This window comes from Anarhichas minor, unplaced genomic scaffold (genome assembly GCF_050575085.1).
Source record: "Anarhichas minor isolate MPS153535 unplaced genomic scaffold, ASM5057508v1 ptg000018l, whole genome shotgun sequence".
Classification (NCBI taxonomy): domain Eukaryota; kingdom Metazoa; phylum Chordata; class Actinopteri; order Perciformes; family Anarhichadidae; genus Anarhichas; species Anarhichas minor.
Window position 1 is genome coordinate 14,020,428 of NW_027466464.1, and position 25,518 is coordinate 14,045,945.

The 25,518-nt window shown below is 48.3% G+C and overlaps 1 protein-coding gene across 1 annotated transcript; it reads right to left on the reverse strand.

Annotated features, from left to right (window-relative positions):
• On the reverse strand, positions 1-25,243 carry LOC142953080 (zinc finger protein GLI2-like). Its single transcript, XM_076095150.1, has 15 exons — positions 25,130-25,243; positions 24,809-24,948; positions 23,921-23,997; positions 22,744-22,849; positions 16,689-16,891; positions 15,618-15,797; positions 10,058-10,259; positions 9,213-9,402; positions 8,923-9,033; positions 7,274-7,414; positions 5,476-5,625; positions 4,731-4,895; positions 4,287-4,565; positions 2,136-2,484; positions 1-1,946 (listed from the first exon to the last, which is right to left on the reverse strand). The coding sequence occupies exons 1-15, from the start codon at positions 25,241-25,243 to the stop codon at positions 1-3; spliced, it is 4,353 nt and encodes a 1,450-aa protein (XP_075951265.1).
• Between the last annotated feature and the right edge of the window lie 275 nt (positions 25,244-25,518).

Genomic DNA, 25,518 nt, shown 5'->3' on the forward strand with positions numbered 1-25,518 from the left:
CTACGACATCGAGTTGAGGAACTTGCTCTCTTCTGCCAGAGCGGTCAGCAACGAGCTCATGTCCCCGATGGCCATGTTGCCCGTCCCTGGCGGCACCGACGGCAACGTCACTGAGTTCCTGGGAGTCGTCAAGCGAGAGGAACTCCGGGACAAGCTCTGGAGCAGACCGGGACTCAGGGTCCCCGACACCAGGCTGGAGTGATCCCCGTCGTCCAGCATGCTGTCAAAGTCTATCTGCGCCTCCTCCAGCGGCGCGTTACGGTCCACAGTCCTGGAGTTTTCAAAAGGAGGTACATCCACCACAAGAGAAACACGGTCCAAGTTCCCATTGGGCTCAAATACTTGAATCTGCCCTGTGTAGTACAAGGCGTTGTCGTCAGAGAAAACTCCACTCAGGTGTCTTGTCTGCTGCATCCCTATTGGCCCTGAAAGGTTCCTGTTTAGAGATTTAGGTTCTGTTGCGGGCGTTGGCTGATTCCCTGTTTGCAAGGGATTCAGGTTGCAATCAGAAATCATAATTGACCCGTCACAGTCTTCAATTTTAACTTGCACGAGCGGAAATCTAGCAAAGTGCACGTCCGCGGTCTCCATGTCAACTGGCTCCTGTTTGCCGGTGGTGCTTAACACGCTAGCGTTAGCATCGGTAGTGTTGCTACACGGGGGATAAGTGGTGTTGCCGTTGTTGAACCTGAAGTGAGAGCCAAGTGCTTCGTTGAGATTCGACGACTGCTGGAATCTCTGCTGCCGGACGCAGTTTGCTCCTGGTTCGGTATTTGGCTGTTTGCACCTCTGCTGCGTTGTGTTGAGGGTTTGAATCGTCGGCTGGTTGGAGCTGAGATTGTTGTGAAAAGATCCAAAGTTCTGGTTCTGCTGAAGGACAGCCAGGTTCCCTCGGAGTTTGGAGTAGTGCTGGCCGGCGTCATTCCTCTGAGCTGGTAAGTTACTGTCCGATGGACACATCAGCCGTTGATGCCCTGGACTCATGCTGGAGGTGGCCACAACCTGATCGGGCAGATTCACGGCGGCCATCCTTCTCTGATAGTACGCCTGATGATGGAGGTCTTGCTGATTTGTCGACACTCTGTTGGTTGTGTCTCTGTCGTCAGACAGGATCAGGTCTTCTTCAGGGATGTCACCCGTTATCATCCCCATGGAGACGTTTTCCAAAATGCTGGGTGCTCGCTGGATGTAAGGGTAGCGGTGGGGGCTCGCATCCAGTCTCAGGCAGCCTTGCAGTCGGCTATCTACCGCAGGAGGCGGATGGGGGTGCAAGGTCACTCCACCACTCAGTGTGCCCATGCTGTTGTAGCGCTGCATTTGTGGCTGTCTGGAATAATCAATGGCTGAGGGTCTCACAGGGTCACTTGCTCGGCGGGCGATGTTAGACGACGGGACCTCATGGGGCATCAGGCTCCGTGTGGTGTAGCTGCTGTACTGCCTGGAGGTGGAAGACTTCTGGTAGTCCCCACACATTGCCGTGTGGGACTTCAAACATGCTTGGTCCATGTATGGAAGAGGCGTAGGCGGTGCACCTCCAGTGGCGGCGGCGTATTTAGCCTTGAGGCGGTAGTGCTGTGCTGGGGTCAGGCTGAGAGGGCCGGGAAAGCCCCCTCCTCCGTACCCTCCCGCTCCTCCGCCGCACTGGCTGGTCTGACTGGAGCGCCGGGACATGTCGGTAGAGATGGGGTCGTAGGAGTCGGCGGAGCTGAGGTTGCTGGGGCGGTTGGTGCCGAACTGCGAGGCCTGGCTCGAGCGCCGACTAGAGTAGCAAGGGGAGATGCCTGAAGAGCGGCGGCTGAGGGTGTAAACTGAGCTCAGGGTGCTGGAGGTGCTGTCACGGCGTGTTGAAAGAGTTTCCAGCAGAGTCGTTTTACCGGAGCTCAGATCACCAAAGCCGGAACCAGGGAAGGACACCGGACCACCACCCACACTCTCGAGGAGGGACCCTGTGAAGGAACAGATGCAAATGTTAGACCAGCGTCTCGGTGTCATCGGGGCCTTTTAGACTCTTGATCAGCTTTCAGACGACTTAGTAACTAGCTGGTGGACAAAATGGAACATCGAGCAGCTAAAGAGTCATTGGTGGAGACCAAACCAGAGATAAAAGTCGACCACTGTCCTCCTTTCCCACTCACCATTTGCCAGTATGGGTGGGAGCTTGGTGCCGAGGACCGGGGCCGTCGGGTTGCCGGCCCACCGACACGAGTCCCTCACCATGTTCAGCCTCTCCTTCTTCAGATGCTCCAGGCGCCGGCTGATGCCGAACCGCTTTCGGAAGTGGAGACCCATGGCCGCGCCCCCGCCGGTGGATTCGTCCCACCCCGAGGACTCCGCGAAGGGTGGGTCGTCCAGGGCGCTGAGGTCCCCCAGGCTTCCCCCGCTGTGCGCCGCCATCTCTACTCCACTGTCATTGTTGGTGGCACTGCCAAGTGGCGATGGTTCGCTGCTACATGATGACTGACCGCCAGGGCTGGACTGATACATCTACGAGGAGGGGTGGATGGAGGAAATGCAGAAAGATGAGGGTTCGTCCTAAATATACAGTTTTCAGAGCAGAAGTGGAGCAGTGAATCTTTTATCCTCCCCCAGCTTAATTGTAAATAACGAGTGTTTTTTTTTGGGGTGGGGGGGGGGTGAGGAGGTGGGGGGTGCACCACAGATTACAGGCTGTCTTAGTCCGTCTGTGAATTAGAAATAAGCAGGATGAAAGGCTGCCGGATCCCGAGCCAGAGCGCCAAGGCCAATCATCACTAGACGTGATCACGTTTCTCCAAAAAAATAAAAACTCTTTTAGGTGAACAAGACGCTCTGCTTGTCACACTGACTTGTTTCAGGTTTAGGTTTACAGTAAAAAGCCGTTTTTCATCATGTACTTTACATATTTCCTGCACTCCTTAATAACACAACGAAGCAAACGGGAGTTAATTTGTTGCATATTGTTCAACACTATAAATAAACCTCCCGTATTTCTTTCCTCAGGACAATGACGGTTCCATGCTTCTCTCCTCTTAGACTCTAATGTATTCACTGATAAAAGCTGTCTTGATCATGACGTGATAGCCGGCTCTGTCTGCGCTGAGGGCCGCAACCAATTCCCAGCGTTTGAATATTAATCCTGGAGTGTCTTTTATCTCTGACAGGTGTTTGATAGGTCTCTACTGTAGGTTTAAACTGCCTGCGTGAAGGAAAAGGGACGCACACGGTGTCAGAGACGACATGCAGCGCGAGTGTTTCATAGGTATGACGAGATAAACCTCTGTTCAGTATGACTTCAAATGTATTTTGTGTTGTTATTAAAGAAAAAATTAACATAAATACAGTTATGATATAAATATTATTTAAAGAGGAATCTGGACAAACAAATTGGACAAAGTCCTGCAGCAGCTGATGATGAAATGAAGTGATTTCATGCATATGGAGGACTGAAGCTGCCAACATAAAAAAATAAATAAAAATATATTAAATGTACCAAAAATAATATTAAAATTGTTTCAGCTCTATTCTCTTTTCTGAAGAATCTGTCGGATGTGAAAAAATGTCAATACAACAAATATTAAAGTAAATAATACAGAAATAAATTAATATATATAAAAAATGATTTAATATATTTTAAATAAAATTTAAAATAAATGTCAAATACATTTTAAAATGAATAAAAAAATAAATAAAGGGGAAATTAATTAGTCTCATTTAATCAATCAATTAATTCCTACAATGTTTTTTTAATATTGTTTTTGGTACATTTAACAACATATTGATTTATTTATAAAGTCGTGTATTTATTCGTGTTTTATTTTGGCAGCTTCCGGCCTCCATAAATACAAGGACAGCTTGTTATACAATAACTGACGGTCAGTAGTTCATAAGTAAACATGATTTTTAGAGATTGGTCATAAATCTGCTGCTCAAATGTGTCGGCTTCATTGTCTGATGTTGAACACAACAAAGGAAATAGATTCCCACTAAAACATCACTTTTCTGTGGACTGTATTTGCTTGTTTATGTCTCGGAAGCTTCCAGATTCAAGTCCTTCCTTATTTTGTTTCTTGGTCATTATCTCCTTTTGGAATGAAACGGTTCATTGTCAGTAAAATGGCAGAAGATGGTGAAAGATGTGATAATAAGCCACAGGTGAGCTCACCTTAACAAAGTCTGTCCGTTAGGAAAGTCAGAGAAAGGAGAGAAGTGAAGATCATCAAGCAGCAAGCAGAGTAAAGGTTAAGAGGACAGATGGACTACAAGTAGACACTCCATGAACAGATAACACTGCTGGTACTCGATCTCACCACAGAGGTCTCCGTCTTGATGGTTTTGACGTGCAGGTAGTCCTCCACGCCTCTGGGGGAGCTGTTGTCCGACATCTTGTCCTCCCTGTGGATCCGGTCTCGGTGCCCCGCCTCGTTCTCGCCGTTCTCCCTCGGCGCCGCCGGCCTCAGCGGCAGGTCGCCGCGCTGCTTCTTGGTGACGTGGGCCTCCGGGCCGTGGACCGTCTTCACGTGCTTCCTGAGGGAGCTGGGATCCGTGTAGCGCTTCGTACAACCGGGGATCTTACAGACGTAGGGTTTCTATGCAGACCAAGAAACGCACGGACAGGGGTTAAAGGTCATAGTTCAAACCAAACAGAGTTTCACTTCGGTGGTTATTTTAACCCCAACGACAATCTAACGAACTAATTCACCATTTATTCTTTATTACGAGTCTGTATGTGAGGGTCAGTGAGTCAAAGGCACCTCGTTGGAGTGCGTCCGGTTCTGGTGCTTGGCTCGGTCCGAGGCGTTGGAGAAGGCCTTGTTGCAGCCTTCGTGCTCGCAGACGTACGGTTTCTCTCCGGTGTGCGAGCGCAGATGAGTTTTGAGGTTCTCCAGGCGGGAGTAGGCCTTCGAGCAGCCCTCGAACTGCAGAAGAAAACGTTCTCGTGGTTTAAACATCAGAAAGTCACGTTTTTATTCATATTTTAGAATCATGTAGAGAACGCATCTTAACTAATTAAAAGTTGAATTAATAAGCAATTCTGACTATTTGTAGACCAACTAATTAAACCAGAAAATGATCTGCAGATAGACTGATGTAGAAAATAATCAGCATTACTTATTTTATTATTTTTAAACATATTTGCTCCAGTTTCAGTCGTTCATTCTGAACATGAAAGAACGTTTCTTGTTAAATCTCTGAACTGTGGGTCATGTTGGAGGAGAACTCTTCAATCTGTGAAAGAATCCGTTAATCTGCTGCAGTGACACCATCTCTGCTCTGTTTGAGCTTTTATTGACACAAACAAAGAGATCTTCCTTCCTGGCTTCCCAGGAGTGTTAGAGTGTTTACCGTGTGTGTGTGTGTGTGTGTGTGTGTGTGTGTGTGTGCGCGTGTGCGCATATGTGTGTGTGTGTGTGTGTGTGTGTGTGCAGAAACATGTACGGTGTTTAGAGAGCGTGAGCGGACGCCCTCCGGGGGCAGCCGAGGCCATCCGTTACCCACCGTGCACTTGTGTGGTTTCTCCCCCGTGTGCCGGCGCATGTGAACCACCAGCATGTACTGAGCTTTGAAGGGCTTCTGCTCCCGCGAACACTCCTCCCAGCGGCACACGAACTCCTTCTTCTCTCCGTGGATGTGGTCATTATTGATGTGCTGTAGGACACACACACACACACACACACACACACACACACACACACACACACACACAGAGCAGTGAGAGGTTTCCTGCAGAGAGTTGTCCACTAAGAGGCTCTCATGTTGTTCTCTGCAGAGATCCATCTTCTGCGGGTGAACCTCAACGGGCCGCTGCAGCAGAGAAGCTGTTACACTAATTAGGACGGCGTAGCTTCTTTTACACCGTCGGGTTTCACAGTGAAATCCAAATATTCTCCACAATAAACATGAATCTGATTCATCGGGAACGTTTTGTTTTCTGCCAGCGAATTATTTTCTAAAATCAAGTAGATTTTTCTCGATGCTACTGAAGCGACTTGTCTTATATCTTTAGAACATTTATATTATTATTGTTCTCTTTTCTGACTACTTTAGTTGATAGGACTCTATTTTAAACAGAGATTATTAGATATTCATCTCATCGTGTCATTTCTGTCCTGAAGTCTCTACTTTCTCTCGACTTTAGACTCCGGACGTTTAGCTTAGCTTAGCATAAAGACTGGAAGGGGAGGGAAACTGTTAGCCGTGGTTGTGGTTTATCATTTCTTTAATCCAGAGACAAACAGAGAAAGGGAGTCACATTCTGGGACTATTTCTTGTCGTATCCATCCGCCCAGCACTGACCTGCAGATATAATCTGTGAGCACAGGTTTTGCTTTCTGCAGACGCTTAATGGCACCAAACCTGGCAACCTCTAAAACGTCCTACTCTGCATGTTGCATGGCTGTAAAGCACCAGAAGAGGAGGAAGAGGAAGAGGGCGCTGTTCCTCCAGAACAAACAGATCTGTGAGATGTTTGTCCTTACATCAGAGGAAGTGAAGCAGTTTACTTGAAACGTGTTTTTCATTTGAGAGCAAACGAACCGTAACGACGCCGACGGCCGCGATCTCGTCTGTTTACAGGAATCGGTTCAAAGCATCGGAATGATGAAACGGTGCGAGGTGTCCCCCTCACTAACCCCTCCCCCTCCTCCTCTTCTCTCGCTCTGCTTCACTGGAAGGGAGGAATGCTTCAGACTGAAGAAGAGAAAACTCCAAACAGAGTTCAGAGCCGGCTTTCTCATCAGACTTCAGTCCAACGCACTAGAAACGGACAGAACGGTTCGTCTCTGCAGCTTTCAAACACTTTCACTTTCTCATCCAAGATGATCGGTTCAAGGTCTCTGATTGTCCTGCAGAGATTCAAGAAGAAGAGTTTACAACAGACTGTCTCCATGAAGCTCTGACACAGGTCAGCTTCTCTGAATGCAGTTGCATGTAAACCTGGTGAACACCTCACCGGTCTAAATCGTGATCCGGTCATCTTTTCTGATGCACAAGAACATTTACATTTGTTGTGCATAAGAAATACATTTTCAAGTAAATTTAAGTTACTTTTACTTGAACAAGTTACTTTATTTGCTTTATTATGTTGATTTTACTTGAAACATTCTGCTGACTTTATTTGGAAACAGAGTTGCTTGTTCAGATTATTTCTCCTCGTGAATCTTTATTCATCGAGCTCAGAAGCTGCATGAAGAGCTTCCGGTCGGATCGCGTTCCGTCGTGTATTTTCTAGAACGTCTCCGGGACGTCCCGCTGACGGTCGGGTGTGTATCTGTTTGGCGGACGAACACACACTCACGTGGACCAGCTGCTCCGGCGCGTCGTACTCTCTGCTGCAGCCGTCCCAGTGGCAGTTGGTCTCGTAGACGGCCTCGGGATCCTGCTTGCACTCGTCCCGGTCCTCGTCGTCCTTCGGGTCCGGCAGGCTGCCGCGGTGGATCTGTGGAGGGCGCGGATCAAACGGAACATGTGGAACCGTTTACACATGTTTCACCTGATGTGGACATTAAATTACAGGCTGAAGTCCGTCACGCTTCACTGCAGCTAAACATTTGTTTGACAACCTGGGACGTTGTGTTTAAGACTCCAGGTTCTCTTTGTAATTAAGAACCCTGAAGAGCCCACAACCTGATCTCTGTGCTTCTAGATCAGAGCGTGAGATCACACTCAACGTCACCAGAACTACAGATCGGCTTTAAAAGGTCTAGAAATACAAAACACACACAACTCTGACCTGAAACCTGCTCCAGGTCTGGACCGTCAAGCTGCTCTTTGAGGACTAAACGTCCTCACCGTCAATCCGTCAAAATAACATCCTGCTCTGTTCCTACTCTGTGAAATGTTCCAACAGAAAATATCTCTTTCAGAAGTTTCACTTTCAGACAAATTTTGACTTTCCAAAACAAAATGTCCTCACTTTGCAAAAATACCGTCTGGACATTCCAAAGACATTTTCTATTTCCTTTCATGGACTCTGACGTCCTGACGTCCTGATCGTCCCAAAATGTCCTCACTTTCTAAAAATTCCCCCCAAACATCCTTTTTATTTAATATGAAAGAAGAGACGGTTGTATTTAAACATGTTTGCATGTGTGAGACACAAAGTGACACACAGCCGGCTTCCTGTACGCCTCCACACACACACACACACACACACACACACACACACACACACACATGCACTCACACACACACACGCGCTCACACACACACACGCTCACACACACACTCACACCTACAACGTGCTGACTGCAGCATGTTTGTCTCGGCCCCACGCTCGCTATCTTCATCAATTCTGGAGGCCCCAAGACGCCGGCGCGCTCCGCCGTCCCCATGCATCACGCCCGGACCTGCCTCGCTATCAGAGGGGGCGCCGCAAATTTGTCAAAAGAAAGAAAAAGGCTCCTCAGATGAAGCCCGGCCGATATTTCATGAAAATGAAGTGCTGTGGCACAGTTTACAGGAAGCAGCAGAGAGAGAGGAGCTGTTATCACCGGGACGGTTCTGTCTCCCAGACGTACACCAGGGGGTCACCACGGTACACCCGGGGGGTCACCACCGTACACCGGGGGGTCACCACCGTACACCGGGGGGTCACCACCGTACACCAGGGGGTCACCACCGTACACCAGGGGGTCACCACGGTGCTCTCTTTCCAAATGTCTTAAATTACCAAAATCTCTTGTCCTCTCTTGAGACGATGTTTCCACTTTTTAAAATGACTTGTTTCAAGCTGTCCTCATGTCCCCGTGACTTTAGAAACACGTCCATGAAGTCATTACTGGTCTCCGCTTGTTAAAGTGTCTCGTTGTTACTAATATTGTTTTCAATTCATTTTGGAATTAAAACCTCCTGAGATGTGAAGTCTCTCACCAGACTCATTAAAAGAAGACAGAATTGTCTCATCAGAGGACAACAACTAATAAAGTGATGCTTTCATCTCCGTACCGGTGAACAAGGAGACGGCGGCCTCAGGCCCTCGGCCTCCATCTTTACTTTAGACCTCTTGGTGACCGAGGGGTCGACGGTGCTGCTGACCAACGAGTCTCCGCCGTGGTTCTGAGGAGAGGAAGAGTCACCGGTGATCACTCAGTAACCAATGAACACAGTCACAGCTGAAGAGCGTTGCTCCAGATGTTTCTAGTGAGAAACACCTGCAGGCTTCCTTCAGAAAAGCTCATCGGAATTACTGTTTTTATTGATGAATATAACATTAACGTAATAACGTGTTTGTTTACTTTTGACTGCAGGTCGTTGTTGAGGACCGAGGACGACACCGATAGGCCGAGACCCGGCTGCCGGACGCAGAAAGTGGGCGGAGCCTGGACGAGAGGCGGAGTGTGTCCGAAGGCGCCGAGGCCGCGCTGCTGGGAGAGAAGCTGCTGGTACGCCATCGGGTTGAGGGGGTGAGGGAAGGGGAAGGACGGGCTGCAAGGAGACAAGGAGACGAGGAGACAGGGAGACGTTAAAGTCAAAGGTCACCTGCATGGGCAAGGTGCATAAGGAAGGAGGGAAGGAAGGGAGACAGTAGGAGGTAAGGAAGAGAGGAAGAGGAAAGGAAATAAGTAGTAAGGAAATGAGATGGTAAGGAATGAAATTAGGAGGTATGACAGGGAATGAGTAGATGAAGAAGAGATGAGGAGGAGGAGGAGATTTGGAGGAAAGGAAGAGGCTTGGGAGGGAGATTAGGCTGTAGGAAAGGAAATAAGGAGGTAGGGAAAGAAAGAAGAAGGTACTGTAAGAAGGAAATTGGGTAGAATGAAGGACACAAGAGTTGGGGTAAGGAATTAAGAGGTAGGGAGGAAGAGGTGTGTGAAGGAAAGAAACCTACAGAGGAAGGAAAAGGGAAGGAGAGAAGGAAAGGAGAAAGTAGGAAATAGAGCTGAGGAAATGAATGAGGAGAAAAGGAAAGGAGGAGATAGAGAAGGAAAGAAGAAGCAAGGGAACGTAGGAGGAGAAGGAAGGGGATAGCGAAGGTGAGAAAGAAAAGGAAAACACAAGGAGGTAGCAAAGGACAGAGGGAGGAAAGGAAGCAGGAGGAGTGTGTGAAGAAGAGGCTGTGATGTCTCCTCAGGTGAGCTACCTCAGCCCCCCCACCGACAGGTGTCCGTAGGAGCCGCCGGCGGCCGAGCCGGAGCGCGAGCTGTTGATGTAGGCGACCAGCGAGCTGGGCGAGGTCCGGATCATCGTCTGCAGGTCGATGCTGGCGTCCGACAGCGGAGACACGGACAGAGAGCGCTTCCTGTTGAGCCGGGGGGGCAGCCTGGGGCCGGAGAACCGGGACACTGAGGGGGGACACACAGGTGAGTGGACCACGAGGATCAGTCCGCCGCTGAAAGTAGTCCCAAATAAAGGGACTATTTCCTGTCTGGTGCGAATCTAAACACTTCATCCATCATCATCATCATCATCATAATATAATAATAATAATAATAATAATAAAATAGTAATAATATAATAATAATAATATAATAATAATATAATAATAATAATAATAATAATAAAATAGTAATAAAAATAATATAATAATAATATAATAGTAATAATATAATATAATAATAATAAAATAAGAAATATTACAATAAAACAATGTGGACCCATGTGGTGACCTGCATTAAGCCTCAGACGTTAACGAATCGCTTGAGTTGAGATAAACATCGCGGCTGCTTCGTGCCTCACGATGTTGAATGAGGGCGATTTACAGAGAATTGATCCTCAGCTGTGAGGAGGTGCAGAGCGATGGATCGATGAGGACTTCCTGTTTCTTCACGTTGGACGAATCAATCAGACGTCAACACGTCTACAGACTGGTGTTCATGCTTCTTCATGGGCTGGAAGTAAGAAGTTATTCTCACGCTTGTTGTTAAATCGCTGATCAGTGATGTTAATAAATCTTTGCAGCACGTTTGTGCGGCTTTAAATTCATGTTTTGTGAAACTGGTTGCTGCATTAAAGTCAGCTCTGCTCCTTAAATAACTCGACGTAACGCTGAATGAAATCGAGCAGAATTCATGCTTCATGTTGTGTTCTGATGGCTGTTCATGTGTTCATATGAACGTAGGACAGAAGAAGAAGACGTGGAGGAAAATACAGGATTCAAACCGGTTTAAGGCCCAAAAGCACTGAAAGTGATAAAGTGAATAAAGAAATTATTAAGAGAGCAGGAGGAACAAAACAATCACTGATTTATTTAACAGAATATTGTCCTTTTGCAGAAGAACCCGCTTTGCTCTCTGGGTTTTTATTCAACGCTCCAAACTCTGCACAAGGAGGCGAGTCGGAGCAGCTTCTCGCTCCTCACGACGCTTTTGAGACATTTCAAACAGAGTGGAGCTCCAGACGAGCGTCACGTGACTCCTCAGGGAACCTCTGAGAGCGTCAGGTGACTTTACCCAGAACCCTCTGCTCTCTAACTCGTCTTCCTAAATGCTCCGAGACGTCTCCGTCCTGGGACGTTACCGCTCATCCCCCGGTGTCATGGGACGCTAGTTTAGACATTTAAGCAGCTAAAGTTGAGACGAAGCTCCGGGTGACGGTGATGGTGGCGTTAGAGGAGAGAGGAGGGGGGAGGGGGGGGGGTGTAGAGGATCAGGTGTGTGTTTTCTGCAGCAGCCGTATTCATCTCTGTTACTTCCTCTCACCTCTGGGGAGATGTGTTTATTAATGGGCCACTTCCTCTGATAAATGGACCAATGGAAAAGCTCCGCTGCACTCGCTCGCCGCCGCCCCTCCCCCTCCTCCTTTGTGATTTATATCGTGTGTGTGTGTGTGTGTGTGTGTGTGCGTGTGCGCGCTGCAGCCCCCGAGGCTCTCGGTGCCACTGTGGTCCGTCTGCAACCGGACTGTTTGAAACCAGAAGGTTGCCGGTTCAAACGATGCCGCAGCTGCTGGGAAACAGCAGAAGAAGAAGAAGAAGCAGAAGAAGAAATGCTCCGTCCTGCAGAGCACAGCTCTTAAGGACCATGACGGAGTGTGTATGTGTCGTACATGTAGTCAGGAACAACGTGCATGACTCAGAAGAAGGATAAGACGGACGTTTCTTCATCCTATGAGCCGATGTTTCATCACAGCTGAACCGACAAGAATGGAAAGTTTTCCTGCGACTGAAAGCAGCTGTGTGCAGAAACACAAAGACTTTAAAGAGTTGCACTGCAGGTGAAACTGTGTTTAGTGTGTTTTCCTGCAGCTGCTGTTGAGGAGACTGAACACACTGATAAAGAAAGTCAAGCGGTCCTTCTGAAGCTCTTACTCTGGTGAGTCGGGTTGTACTTCCTGTCCTCTGGGTGTGCAGAGGAGCAGATGAAGTGATGTTTCTTCTCACAGCTTGGCTGAATAACTTAACAATGACATTCCTGCAGAGACGGAGCCAGAGCGGGCTTCCCGGTAGTGTTGGCCTCGGCGCCTGCACAGCTTCACTGAGACGGTTTGTTGGCTCCTTCTCGGCCCTGAGCTGCAGGGAGGAGCTGAACCTGTGAGCTCTGCATGCAGCGCTGAACCGGCTGCTGCGCTGACTGGACTCAGTCCCATCTCTGGACTGTAAAGGTTTTTAACCTCCTTCTAGTTCCAGTCTGAGACCTCGTGGGTCTGTTCTTACAGAGGCCGACATGTGACACGGACCACGTCTAGAGGCGCGTTTGTTTCAGTGAAGGCGAGCCGAAACATCTAAATCTGTGTGTTTCTTAAAGCTAAAGGCCGATCCCTGAACAGGAAGTGTCCCGTCACTGGACGACGCTCCTCTCTCTGGTGTTCATCAGCAGCAGTCCCTCAGACGTGGCTTCCCTTTTAAGGGCTTCAAACCGCAGAGCGCCGGATCAAAGTCTCTATTTGTTAGAATAAGAAGCCGGGCGACGGCGTCACCAGAAGTCCTGAGTGTCGATGGGAAGGTGCCGGCTCAGGGTCGGCACTTTGAAGATGTTTGACATGAAAGATGTATGCAGACTTCTTCTTCTCCTGTGATCTGTGTTTCATCATCTCTTCACCTGAGTTTGATTCTTAATCAGTGTGAAGGCAGCACACGACGTGCTCGTCTTTCTTCTACTTCTGTCCTCTGCAGCAGCTCGGCTCTCGTGCAGAACCTCTCTACTCTACACACCGCTCAGACAAATCTCTCCTCGTCACCGCAGCAGTGAGGCTGTAACCATCAGTGGAGCTGTAACCATCAGTGACGCTGTAACCATCAGTGACGCTGTAACCATCAGTGAGGCTGTAACCATCAGTGACGCTGTAACCATCAGTGACGCTGTAACCATCAGTGAGACTGTAACCATCAGTGAAGCTGTAACCATCAGTGAGGCTGTAACCATCAGTGAAGCTGTAACCATCAGTGGAGCTGTCACCATCAGTGAAGCTGTAACCATCAGTGACGCTGTCACCATCAGTGAAGCTGTAACCATCAGTGACGCTGTAACCATCAGTGACGCTGTAACCATCAGTGGAGCTGTAACCATCAGTGAAGCTGTAACCGTCAGTGACGCTGTAACCGTCAGTGACGCTGTAAACGTCAGTGACGCTGTAACCTTCAGTGAAGCTGTAACCATCAGTGACGCTGTAACCATCAGTGACGCTGTAACCATCAGTGACGCTGTAACCATCAGTGAGGCTGTAACCATCAGTGGAGCTGTAACCATCAGTGGAGCTGTAACCATCAGTGGAGCTGTAACCATCAGTGGAGCTGTAACCATCAGTGAAGCTGTAGCCATCAGTGAGGCTGTAACCATCAGTGACGCTGTAGCCATCAGTGGAGCTGTAACCATCAGTGACGCTGTAACCATCAGTGAAGCTGTAACCATCAGTGAGGCTGTAACCATCAGTGACGCTGTAACCATCAGTGACGCTGTAACCATCAGTGAGGCTGTAACCATCAGTGAGGCTGTAACCATCAGTGAGGCTGTAACCATCAGTGACGCTGTAACCATCAGTGACGCTGTAACCATCAGTGACGCTGTAACCATCAGTGAGGCTGTAACCATCAGTGAAGCTGTAACCATTAGTGACGCTGTAACCATCAGTGACGCTGTAACCATCAGTGAAGCTGTAACCATCAGTGAGGCTGTAACCATCAGTGAGGCTGTAACCATCAGTGAGGCTGTAACCATCAGTGAGGCTGTAACCATCAGTGACGCTGTAACCATCAGTGAAGCTGTAACCATCAGTGAAGCTGTAACCATCAGTGAGGCTGTAACCATCAGTGAAGCTGTAACCATCAGTGAGGCTGTAACCATCAGTGAGGCTGTAACCATCAGTGATGCTGTAACCATCAGTGGAGCTGTAACCATCAGTGGAGCTGTAACCATCAGTGACGCTGTAACCATCAGTGACGCTGTAACCATCAGTGGAGCTGTAACCATCAGTGACGCTGTAACCATCAGTGATGCTGTAACCATCAGTGAGGCTGTAACCATCAGTGAGGCTGTAACCATCAGTGAGGCTGTAACCATCAGTGAGGCTGTAACCATCAGTGACGCTGTAACCATCAGTGACGCTGTAACCATCAGTGGAGCTGTAACCATCAGTGACGCTGTAACCATCAGTGAGGCTGTAACCATCAGTGAGGCTGTAACCATCAGTGAGGCTGTAACCATCAGTGAGGCTGTAACCATCAGTGAGGCTGTAACCATCAGTGGAGCTGTAACCATCAGTGACGCTGTAGCCATCAGTGGAGCTGTAACCATCAGTGACGCTGTAACCATCAGTGAAGCTGTAACCATCAGTGAGGCTGTAACCATCAGTGAGGCTGTAACCATCAGTGACGCTGTAACCATCAGTGAGGCTGTAACCATCAGTGAGGCTGTAACCATCAGTGACGCTGTAACCATCAGTGACGCTGTAACCATCAGTGACGCTGTAACCATCAGTGAGGCTGTAACCATCAGTGAAGCTGTAACCATTAGTGACGCTGTAACCATCAGTGACGCTGTAACCATCAGTGAAGCTGTAACCATCAGTGAGGCTGTAACCATCAGTGAGGCTGTAACCATCAGTGACGCTGTAACCATCAGTGACGCTGTAACCATCAGTGACGCTGTAACCATCAGTGAGGCTGTAACCATCAGTGAAGCTGTAACCATTAGTGACGCTGTAACCATCAGTGACGCTGTAACCATCAGTGAAGCTGTAACCATCAGTGAGGCTGTAACCATCAGTGAGGCTGTAACCATCAGTGACGCTGTAACCATCAGTGAGGCTGTAACCATCAGTGACGCTGTAACCATCAGTGAAGCTGTAACCATCAGTGAGGCTGTAACCATCAGTGACGCTGTAACCATCAGTGAGGCTGTAACCATCAGTGACGCTGTAACCATCAGTGACGCTGTAACCATCAGTGGAGCTGTAACCATCAGTGACGCTGTAACCATCAGTGACGCTGTAACCATCAGTGGAGCTGTAACCATCAGTGACGCTGTAACCATCAGTGAGGCTGTAACCATCAGTGAGGCTGTAACCATCAGTGAGGCTGTAACCATCAGTGAGGCTGTAACCATCAGTGGAGCTGTAACCAATAATTGAGCTGGCGTCCTAGTCGACTTTCTGAGAGGTCTTTAGAAACGTAAAGGACGTAAAGTAAAGAGAAATGCACCCAGACGAGCAGAACTATGAGCTGAAACAGACCACAAACGTCCCGGTTTGATCCCAGAGTCACTCACCGTCGATGGGGCTGATGTAGTCGGACAGGTGGGCCCCGGCGGCCCCGGCCCCCTGCATGAACAGCTCACTGTAGGGGCTCCGGTGGCTGGCCATCAGGTGGTAATACTCGGCCGGGCTCGCCCCGGGAGGAGGAGGAGGGAGGCCGAAGAGCCCGCGCTCCTTCAGATGCTCATGGGCCACTGAGGGGGGGGGAGGAAGAGGGTTAGTGAGCGAGGGAAGGAGTTAACAGCTGAAAGGGAGAGGGGTGAGTTCATGCTGAGGAGATCCATGAATGGGCCGGGGGGGGGGGGGGGTCACGGATGTGCAGCGGCCCGTGGAGGTGATCCCACCCCCCCCCCCCCCCCCCTTTCCTCTGGAGACGCCGGTCTGCAAACCAAACGCACCCCCCTCGTTCTACCTCAGGCCCTCGGCCCCTAAGTGATCTCTCAGACCTCATTAAGGGTCCCGGCCTGAAACAGAGCAGACGTTTGCTGAAGGAGCTGCATCCTTACAGGATCACATTCCACCTTAAACAGCTGGAGGAAGAGGAAGGCCAGAGGATTCCTCTTCATCACATGAAGCTGTGAGATGTGAGGGAGAAAGAACGCGAGGTCACCTGGAACATAAAAGTCTATTTGCATTCCCTCCGCTGCACTTTCTCTCACGGCCACATCTCTTACTTAACTTAAGAGCGTTGCCACATTACCGCCGACAGACTGTAAGAGAAGATTTATTCTCCAATCTGTTCTTGTAATCCAGCGCTGAGGAAGGAGCCGTCACCACCGCTGGCAACTTATGTCAAGAAGAGATTATAGCAATGAAAGACAACGTGGATGCAGATTTAAGAGCAGTGAAAAGTGCACATATGACATTTGTTTTTTGTGTTTCTTGGATGAAATAATCTGAAAGTTGTCAAAAACAGCCCAGTTTGAACCCAGACGTCGTGTCAACTGAACCAATGCACCAGGTGAGGCTCCTCTGAGGAGCTCGCCATGAAGGTTAGCTCCTCTGAGGAGCTCGCCATGAGCTTTAGCTCCTCGGAGGAGCTCGCCATGAGCTTTAGCTCAGAATTGATCGGTAGAAGAACTCACGGTCGGCTGGGCTGAGTCCTCTGGCCGCTGAGATCATGGACAGGGTGGGGCTGCCGTGCACCGAGCGCAAGTAGTGCTCCATGTGGGGGTTGACGTACGGGTGAGGCGGGCTGAAGGGGGAGTCGCCCGTTGACACGGCGGCGGGTGAGAGGCGGATCAGGGAGATGTCGGAGATCACGGGGCTGCCGGCCAAACCTGCAGGGCTGAAACATAGAGGAGGGAAGAAACGTGTGACAGACGTTTAGTTTCAGTTGTGCATTTGTTGAGGACAATGGAGCCCTGATCCCAGACATGCAAGAGGCCCTCCAGCTCTCCGACATGTGATAAACAGCGCTTATAGTTGTTTAGCCTCTTTTTGTAGTCAGTTTGAGTCTTTGTGTATTTTTGTAGTGGTTTTGTCTCTTTGTAGTGGTTTTGAGTCTTTTTGAGTCTCTTTGTAGTGGTTTTGAGTCTTTTTGAGTCTCTTTGTAGTGGTTGTGAGTCTCTTTGTAGTGGTTGTGAGTCTCTTTGAGTCTCTTGGTGTCTCTTTGCTCATCGATGTGTTTTATCGGCGCTCTGATACACTGAAAACCTGCAGACTTTAAATGCTGCTCCATCAGCATGAAGCTCGCTTTGACCACCTGCAGCTGCCTCACACTCCCGAGTGATCCACCTGTAAACCTGATCCTCCCCCCTTCGTTGAGAGTGAGATCACGCCTAACGCCGCTCCTCAGAGGAAGGGGTGAGATCGGGGTCAGAGACACGCGTAGACCAGGAAGCAGCCACAGCTGCAGGTGACGCTTCCCCCCTCGGGGCGTAGTCGGTGTCGCTTCTCTGTGAGCTCACAAGAATCCCTCGTTATCATCGTGATCTCTGGAAGACGAGTCTGATGGAGAAACGTGAGCTGACACCTTTGTGTGTCTGCCTTTAGGTAAAGTGATCTTTAACTCAGTTGACTTTAGTAACTTCCTGCTGAGGTTTATCTCACAGTGTTCTAATACATCTATAGAATACAACTAAACCCCCTCAGATGAAGTGAAGTGAGTGTCTCTTACCTCACTGCTTCATTAAAGATACACATCATCATCATCATCATCATCCGTCCAACAAAGACTTCACGCCTCGCAGACACATTGCTGGATTGCATCACAAGTGAAGCAATGTGTTTCTCTTTCTCTCTGATTCTGCACCCAAAAACATAATCAGCCCCACAGCCCCAGTGAAGTATTAATGCTCTCATCGTGTAACAGCCAGCAGGTGAATCAGTCTCACAGGCTTTGTTTGCTGAGATAACGAGCTCCTCCAACAATCGCAGCCTGAGTGGTGTAAATATTTATCTGCGCCGTAAAGGAGAGCGCTCTTAAGAGCTGACCGTGGTGAATAAGTTATGTAATATTCAGATATTCAGAGCGCGTCCGGCTGCGGGTGAGTTTTACGGGCGTCTGGTTGAACACAATGCTCGGCCTTTGGAGCGTATCCTGGTCCGGCGCCGGGCAGCAGAGACCAGACAGAGGGAGGGTGGGGGGTTCATTTACGTTTATGTTTAAGCTGCATTCTCTCTAGTGTCCACCAGGGGGCGACTCCTCTGGTTGTATAGAAGTCTATGAGAAAATGACTCTCTCTTGATTTATTACCTCAGTAAACATTGTAAACATGAGTTTATGGTCTCAATCTCTAGTTTCAAGTCTTCTTCAATACAGCATGATGTTCATTTAGTACATTATGGTCCATTTAGAGTCAAACAGACCATAAAGCAGGGGATGCTTTAGGGCGGGGCTACACGGTGATTGACAGGTCTCTAGCACGGTGTTGTCTGTGTTTTCGTCTTAAAACTTTAACCCTTTCACTGTGTTTTACGCCAGGCGCGTATCTGACCGTGTCCACAGATACGTTAAAGGTGCCTCTTTTACCTCCTCGTTTTGTTTTGACGGCACATTTCCTGTCCAGCTCAGTCAGAGACCAGCTGATTAACACACACTCCTCTATATTGAACAGCCTTGTTGCTTCAGTGGAGCCTGTGTGGGTGTGAAACGGCATCAGAACCAGGTGGAGCTGACGTGTCTCCAACACTTTTATTTTAAAGCTCTCGTACCTCCTGGCAGACGTGACCTCATCCTGCTGTTAGTGTGAACTGGTGTAGCAGCTGCTGACATGATGTCATTAACATTAAAGAGGGGTGTGACTCGTTAAAACACACCGTCAGTATAGTGTTGGTTGTCATCAGTTCACTTATGAAAGGTGTTACGTAATAATTGTTTCCTAGAATTCTGCAGCTTTTAACCTGGAATTCAGTTTAAAAAAATCTTCGTTAACTAATTTAATCCAGTCAGGAAGCACCACAACCTAAATTACATAAACGGCAATTGTGTTCTGGTGTTTGACACTGAAATGTGAAACCATTATGTTCTACTGGGGCACTTACTGGTCTACTGGCAGCAGGAGTCTTTGTGTACATGCAGTTTAAATGTCTAAAAAAGAAAAAGAGCTCTTTAAACGGCTTATTTCATCAGAGCAAAAATCTAAAACGGATTCAGTTTCTAAAGATTTAAAACAATAGAAAAGCTTCAAATAATCACATTAGAGAAGCTTTAAAACATATGAAGCGATGAATCAGTTAAAAAGATGAATCGTTCAGTAAGAGTTCTGTGCGTGCAGCTCATTCCTCTGCATGCATCGGAAGTGTGTTTCTCTCTGTTCCTACCGTGTGTGTGTGTGTGTGTGTGTGTGTGTGTGTGTGTGTGTGTGTGTGTGTGTGTGTGTGTGTGTGTGTGTGTGTGTGTGTGTGTGTGTGTGTGTGTGTGTGTGTGTGTGTGTGTGTGTGTGTGTGTGTGTGTGTGTGTGTGTGTGTGTTGGTGACACCAGAGATGAATTACAGTGTGACAGTGAGTTTCGTCTCCGGTGTCGGGCTCAGGGAGCTCTCTGATTTAGATAAATCACGCCGTCCAGCGAGCGGCTGAATAAACTCCCTCTGTAGGTTTATGAGTCTGCTGCGTGAAGCGGACGCCTCAAACTTAACAGGCACCCCCCCCCCCCCCCCCCCTTCCTGTATGTATGACCTACATACAAACAAACACATCACAGTGCTGCAAATCATGGCCTCCTTAAAAAGTCATTTCATCTCGTCCTGCACTTCGTTCCGTCCTCAAAGCCGGACGGAGATATTTGGCTTTGTTAAAATATGGAACCATGAAATATAAATGAATGTATGAGGAACTAAACTACTTAGTTTAGGAAAAGTTGGTGGTTTGGGTTAAAGTAGCTAGAGAAGTGTCGTTACTGAAGTACGGAAGTTACGTGACAAATAAATCAACATTGTCTTGTTTTATGTGCAGAACAAACGGCGGTCTCGTGGATTAAATATGTTTGTTGGTCTCATCCCGTCCTGTGTTGTTCAACGTGGATAACATACATCATCATTTCGTGGGATATCTACGAGTTATGGTGCGTTATATTTTGTAGGTATAGCTACGAATGCTGGAGGAGAGCAGCCTGGTTTAATTAAACTGCAGCAAAGCTCCAGTATTTAGTCCGTTAGCAGGTCTCTGCACCGTGCAGCCGGTTGTAAAGGTGTTGAAAGTGAAGCTGTGGCTCAGGCGGCGTTAACAGGAGATGTTTTTAGAGCTGCAGGCTGCTAAAGTTTTACATCTCACATGTTGCAGCCCGGCTCAGTGCCCCCCCCCCCCCCCCCCCGAGCCTCTCTGTCATTGGCTGGCGAGGGAAGAAACTGGAGAAGAAAAAAAAGAAGCCAGCTTTTTTATGACAGGCTTGACAAAATAAGCAGCCTCTCATTACGGGATATGCAAACAATGATGAAGAGGACGGCGGCGGGATGTCATGTTAGACAATCAAGGAGGGGACCTCTGACACGCTGCCACGAGCCCGTAATAAAGTGCCGCGCCGGGCGACAAATGACACCGCACTTAATTTGCTGCGCAATGTTCCTGTAATTAGGTGAATTTGGCACAGGCAAGGGGGAGCGACAGCTAGATCAAGGTCTTGATGAATTAGGGGTCCACTGTCAAGATCAAATCACATTAATCAAGGTGGCCGAGCGCGCGGACAGCCTCCCCCCCTCCCCCGACTCCCCCACCTCCTCCCAGCCGCTGTGATGAATAGCCCTGCTTCCGCCAGGCGCGAAGTATGCATCACCATCAAATCTGAGAATCTAAATGTAAGAGGACTATTTGGAGAATTCTATTGACTTTTTTTTTTGTCCCGGCGCCAGTTTTCTTTTTCCTCTCGTGTGATAAAGTAACTTTAAAGTCCTGCAGGAGTTTCTACACTGAGGAGGAAGATGTTTGCACTGGTTTAGACCAGAAACAAACATTTAACATCCAGCTGATGATACAAGTTACTTTAATAAGAGTTCATCAGTTCATAGAATATGATGCATCGTTTGAAAAGATCTTTGAAAATACAGTTTCCCAAACTGACACTGAACATGCGTGTTGTCTTGAGTTCTCGCCCTCATTTGACACCTAAACATAAACCTCCAACGAAGACGTATATTTGTAAAAACAATCTGCAGATTTTGTCCGAGCACAAAATAAAAACTAGAAGGTGTGTGTGTGTGTGTGTGTGTGTGTGTGTGTGTGTGTGTGTGTGTGTGTGTGTGTGTGTGTGTGTGTGTGTGTGTGTGTGTGTGTGTGTGTGTGTGTGTGTGTGTGTGTGTGTGTGTGTGTGTGTGTGTGTGTGTGTGTGTGTGTGTGTGAGCAGAATAAATGGGCTGTGTTTCTGCGGTGGGACTCGCCACCAGCGCGCTGCAGCCTGCTCCGTGACCTCTCTACTCGGGGAGTTTAATTACGGCGCTGGCTCGGGGGCAGAGCGGCCTGCACCACACAGATTAGCTCCACAACAAGCCATTAATGAATATAAAGAGGTGGCGGTCGGGTGTGTTATGTCGTGGTGATGGATCCGGCCCTGCCGATCGCCGCTAATGGAGCGAGCTGCAGGTTGATACGAGCCGACCGGCAGAGATTTATGTGTCTTTATTATCCAGGAGGAGAGGTGGAAGGGAGCCGGGTACTTTGACCTGCAGATACTCTGCTTTACTTTAAGCTTCTCTACGATCAGCTGATGAACTTCTGCAGGATCACAGCTCATGAGTTAGTATTTATACCATGTCGTACCGTCTCACCGTCAAACCATCGACTGTTTGATTCCTTTATGAACGCTTTCTGTAGACTTTGCCTGAGTGAATTACCCACAATTCATAGCGTTGTGACGTTAAACACCATGTCACCAGTGACAAAAAGGCAAACCCACGAAGAGAGTAAAAAATCTGAAATAAATAAGCGTTGTAAGCCTTTGCAGCCTCGAACACTCAACCATTGATCAGGTGATTCTTTTATTATTTAATACAAAAATGTAATTTATTTATTTTTATTTTTTGTTTAAATGTGAAATGATTTCCAGCTCTTCTTCATCTGTTTAAATCCTTTAGATTTCACTTTAAACATGAAGCTAAATGAATGCTTTCCTCCTCACACTTATTTATTTATCTGTAAAAAGAATGTTTTCTGTTTTTATTTCTTTATTTTAAACGTACAGAACTACAAAGACACAAATAAAGATTATTATTATGATGTCGGTTCAGTCCCTGAGGGTTCAGGTCTAAGGCCTTAGGGGGACCTTGGTGCTGGTCTTTGCTCAATCTTCTTCCTCTCGTTCACACTCAGCATCAGCTGGTGAGCTGCCTTGCTCAGAGGCTCAGAGGCTCAGAGGCTCCTCAGTAGAGCTCCAAACTTCAGACTCCTCAAAGCATCAGAGTGTTTCTTCTCTCTAGCAGCCAAACATCATAATAACCCGTATCAGAGAGCAGAAGCAGCATCCATTATTCACTCTGCACGTCAGCGCCGTCGTCGTCTGCTCTTGATATTGAACTTAGCGAACGCTCCGCTCTCATCAGCGCCGGATACACGAGCTCACGAGCTCACGAGCAAACCTCCAGAGTTCAAGAGGGAAATAAAGAACGAGCTCTGAGCTGAACAGGAAGTAAAGGGAGGAGGAGGAGGAGGAGGAGCAGGAGGAGGAGGAGGAGGAGCAGGAGGAGGAGCAGGAGGAGGAGGCCACTTACCCGTGCATGGCGTGCAGCGCGTGGGGCTCGTAGTGGTAGCGTCCCTCGTGGTGCCGCATGTCGATGGGGATCGGTGTGTGGAAGGTGGGGAACATGTGGTGGGGGGCTGCGAAGAAGAAGAAGAAGAAGTTCATCAGAAGACTTTTCAAAGGCTAAACAATAAAGCAACATGGATTTTCAGAGTAAGATATATTGGTTCTATCACACAAGAGAAGTGGGATAAATAAATAATCAAAGTGGGCCTAAGAAGCCCGACATCTCCCACATAAGAGATCTCCAGCAGAGCTTTGACAAAGACCCCGACGTCTTTCTCCTCCGTTACAAACACGGACGCTCTCGTGGCCTGCTTCCTGCTTCCTGCTTCCTGCTTCCTACTTCCTACTTCCTAACGGGACCGTTGGCTTTGAGTTCCTAGGAGAGGAAATCACAAGAAAGCTCCTCTCGTCACCTTCAGGCGGGGAAAAGGGAAGCAGACTTTGGGTTGTTTGGTCCTACATTTCCCATGATGCAACATGCTGGGATCTTTTCATCAGACCACAGAGACATTCAGACTTCATTATTCAGACTTATTAAAGAATGACTCCAAACAGTCTGTTCCTTTTCATAAATCATCAACTTCTGATGCAAACTCTGGTTTTCGTACCAAAAAAACTTAAAAGTACTTTTTAGAATATTTTCACAACTTATTCTGAGTCTCTGACATGAAAACATGATAAAGTAACGTGAGATCACTCAGTGTTCAGAGGCCTGTTCTTAGGAGGTGCGTGTCATCGTGCAACCTCTTTGTCACGACTAATTATCTGCTGCGATAACAAAACAACCACAGAAGAAGAAGTCTTTATTGTAACGGCGCGTTAAAGGAACCCCCTCTGGGCTCTTTATGGTCCTCGTTAACATTTCTCAACACTCTTCGTCTCTTTCAGATCCCGTTAATCGTAACCGGGTGTGTGTCGTCTCCGGGAGACGGCGAGACGAGGAGGAGGAGGAGGAGGAAGGAGGAGGAGGAGGAGGAGGAGGAGGAGGAGGGAGGAAGGTGAGCCAGCTGATCTCTGGATCGCATTAAAATTATTCTGGTGTCACACGACGCTGCCGTCTGGCGGGATTTCTCTGCAGGGTGAGCGGGGAGTTTGGGAGTTCGGGGTCAGGGTTACGGATCATTGTCTGCCCCGGGTCCCACCGCTGGGAGGGGGCCTCTCGGGGGCCCCTGGACCTGAGTGAGTCAGCAGTCCAGGTCCATTCCTCTCACTCTGCACCCTGACAGAATGACGGACAGGACCCGGTAGAAATAGACCTCTTTGCTCCGCTCTGGGTCTGCAGAACGGCAGCGAGGCCTGACGGGAGTGAAACGTAGAAATAATCTCTATAAATAAACGTAGAGACGATCCGTCTGTGTCCTGTGAATAAACTGTACTTTATACATACATATATATAACTGCATCTCTATCTACTGTACTCTATCGTTATTTATATCTGAATAGATCTTGATCCGTGTATCACAATCTGTTCATCACTTTTTCTCTATATATTAATATCTGTCTGGTGTCTGTGACTCTCTGTGTCCTTGCTTCCTTGCTTCCTTCTCTTTGCCTCCTAAAGGCTCCATTCAGAGATCAGCTTTAGTTAAACACCATTCATAACAGGTGGGGGGGAGTGTTGGGGGGGGGGGGGGGGGGACAAAGAGCTGCTAAATCTGGGTCACTAGAACGTGACGAAGAGAGGAACAAACCTCTCAAGTAAAACACTGCAGTACAAGTACACGGCAAAGTATGCAAAGTGGACATACTCAAAGTACTCATTTCTCCCATTTTGTCCATTTTCAGATGACTTTTTAAAAGAGTTTGTGCACATTAATAAAGATTATGATAAACATTAGTGCTTCAAATAAACAGAATGAAAAAGTAAGAAGAGAAGGAAGAACAATAACAGGCTTCAAAAGACAGAAGAGGAAACTGAAGGTCAGCGATGCTTCCAGTTACATCTGGAGTTTGTCTCAACATCCAGTAACATGTGAGTCACAAAGCAGACGTGGATTTTTGTTAAAATCCCGACAAAAACAGGGACGAACGTCTCGTTACGGCCAATCCGAGGCTCAGATTCCTCTTCCTGTTCGGACTCGTTGGACCTGAAGGAGGACCGGCTGGATGCCCGACAGGTCCTCCAGAGTCCCGGCCGGCTTATTCCATCACCCGGACAGCTCCCATTGTTCTGCCGCCACGGAAAGAACAAAAGGCGAGCGCTCACGAGAGTTCAAGAGGCACATTTACCTGATTTCAACGGGGCCCCCCGATCCCCCCCGATCCCCCCAGGGCGCTCGGCAGCACCGCCGTGCCCCCGCTCAGGCTTCCAGCCATCTATTAGTCTTTGCTTGATAACATTTGTTCCACACTTTCTCATAGTCGGCCCCGCTGCAGAAACACTGCGTTAGATCTGAGAGGGTCTGGTTGTGACCTCCAGCTTCTACAGCTTGGAAGAGTTCTACATGTTTGTGAGAGTTCTGCATGTTTGTGAGAGTCTGTGGCCTCCTTGGGGAGCAGACTGTCTGTACTCTCGGAGCACTGAGATCAGATCTCTGAGGTTATTCTACATTCCTCATCAGACTGGTTGTTCCAGGAAACGCAGGCAGTCTTCAGCCAGTAACAACGTGAAGTCTTCCTCCTCTTCTTCCTCACTCCACTACGAAGGAATGTGTGAAGGTCTTGGCAGGAAATTACAGCATTAAAAACAAGTTGAACACACAAACTGCTGCACACACTCATGATCGCGGTTCTTCTGGCT

What these genes read in the sequence shown, in the direction of transcription:
- LOC142953080 (XM_076095150.1), bottom strand. Translation starts at nt 25,243, where the DNA reads ATGCAGAACTCTCACAAACATGTAGAACTCTTCCAAGCTGTAGAAGCT. An exon ending in CTACATCAGCCCCATCGACG is followed by an intron (nt 10,260 to 15,617) that starts GTGAGTGACTCT and finishes GTCCCCCCTCAG; the next exon opens with TGTCCCGGTTCTCCGGCCCC. An exon ending in TCAAGACGGAGACCTCTGTG is followed by an intron (nt 2,485 to 4,286) that starts GTGAGATCGAGT and finishes CCCTCCTCGTAG; the next exon opens with ATGTATCAGTCCAGCCCTGG.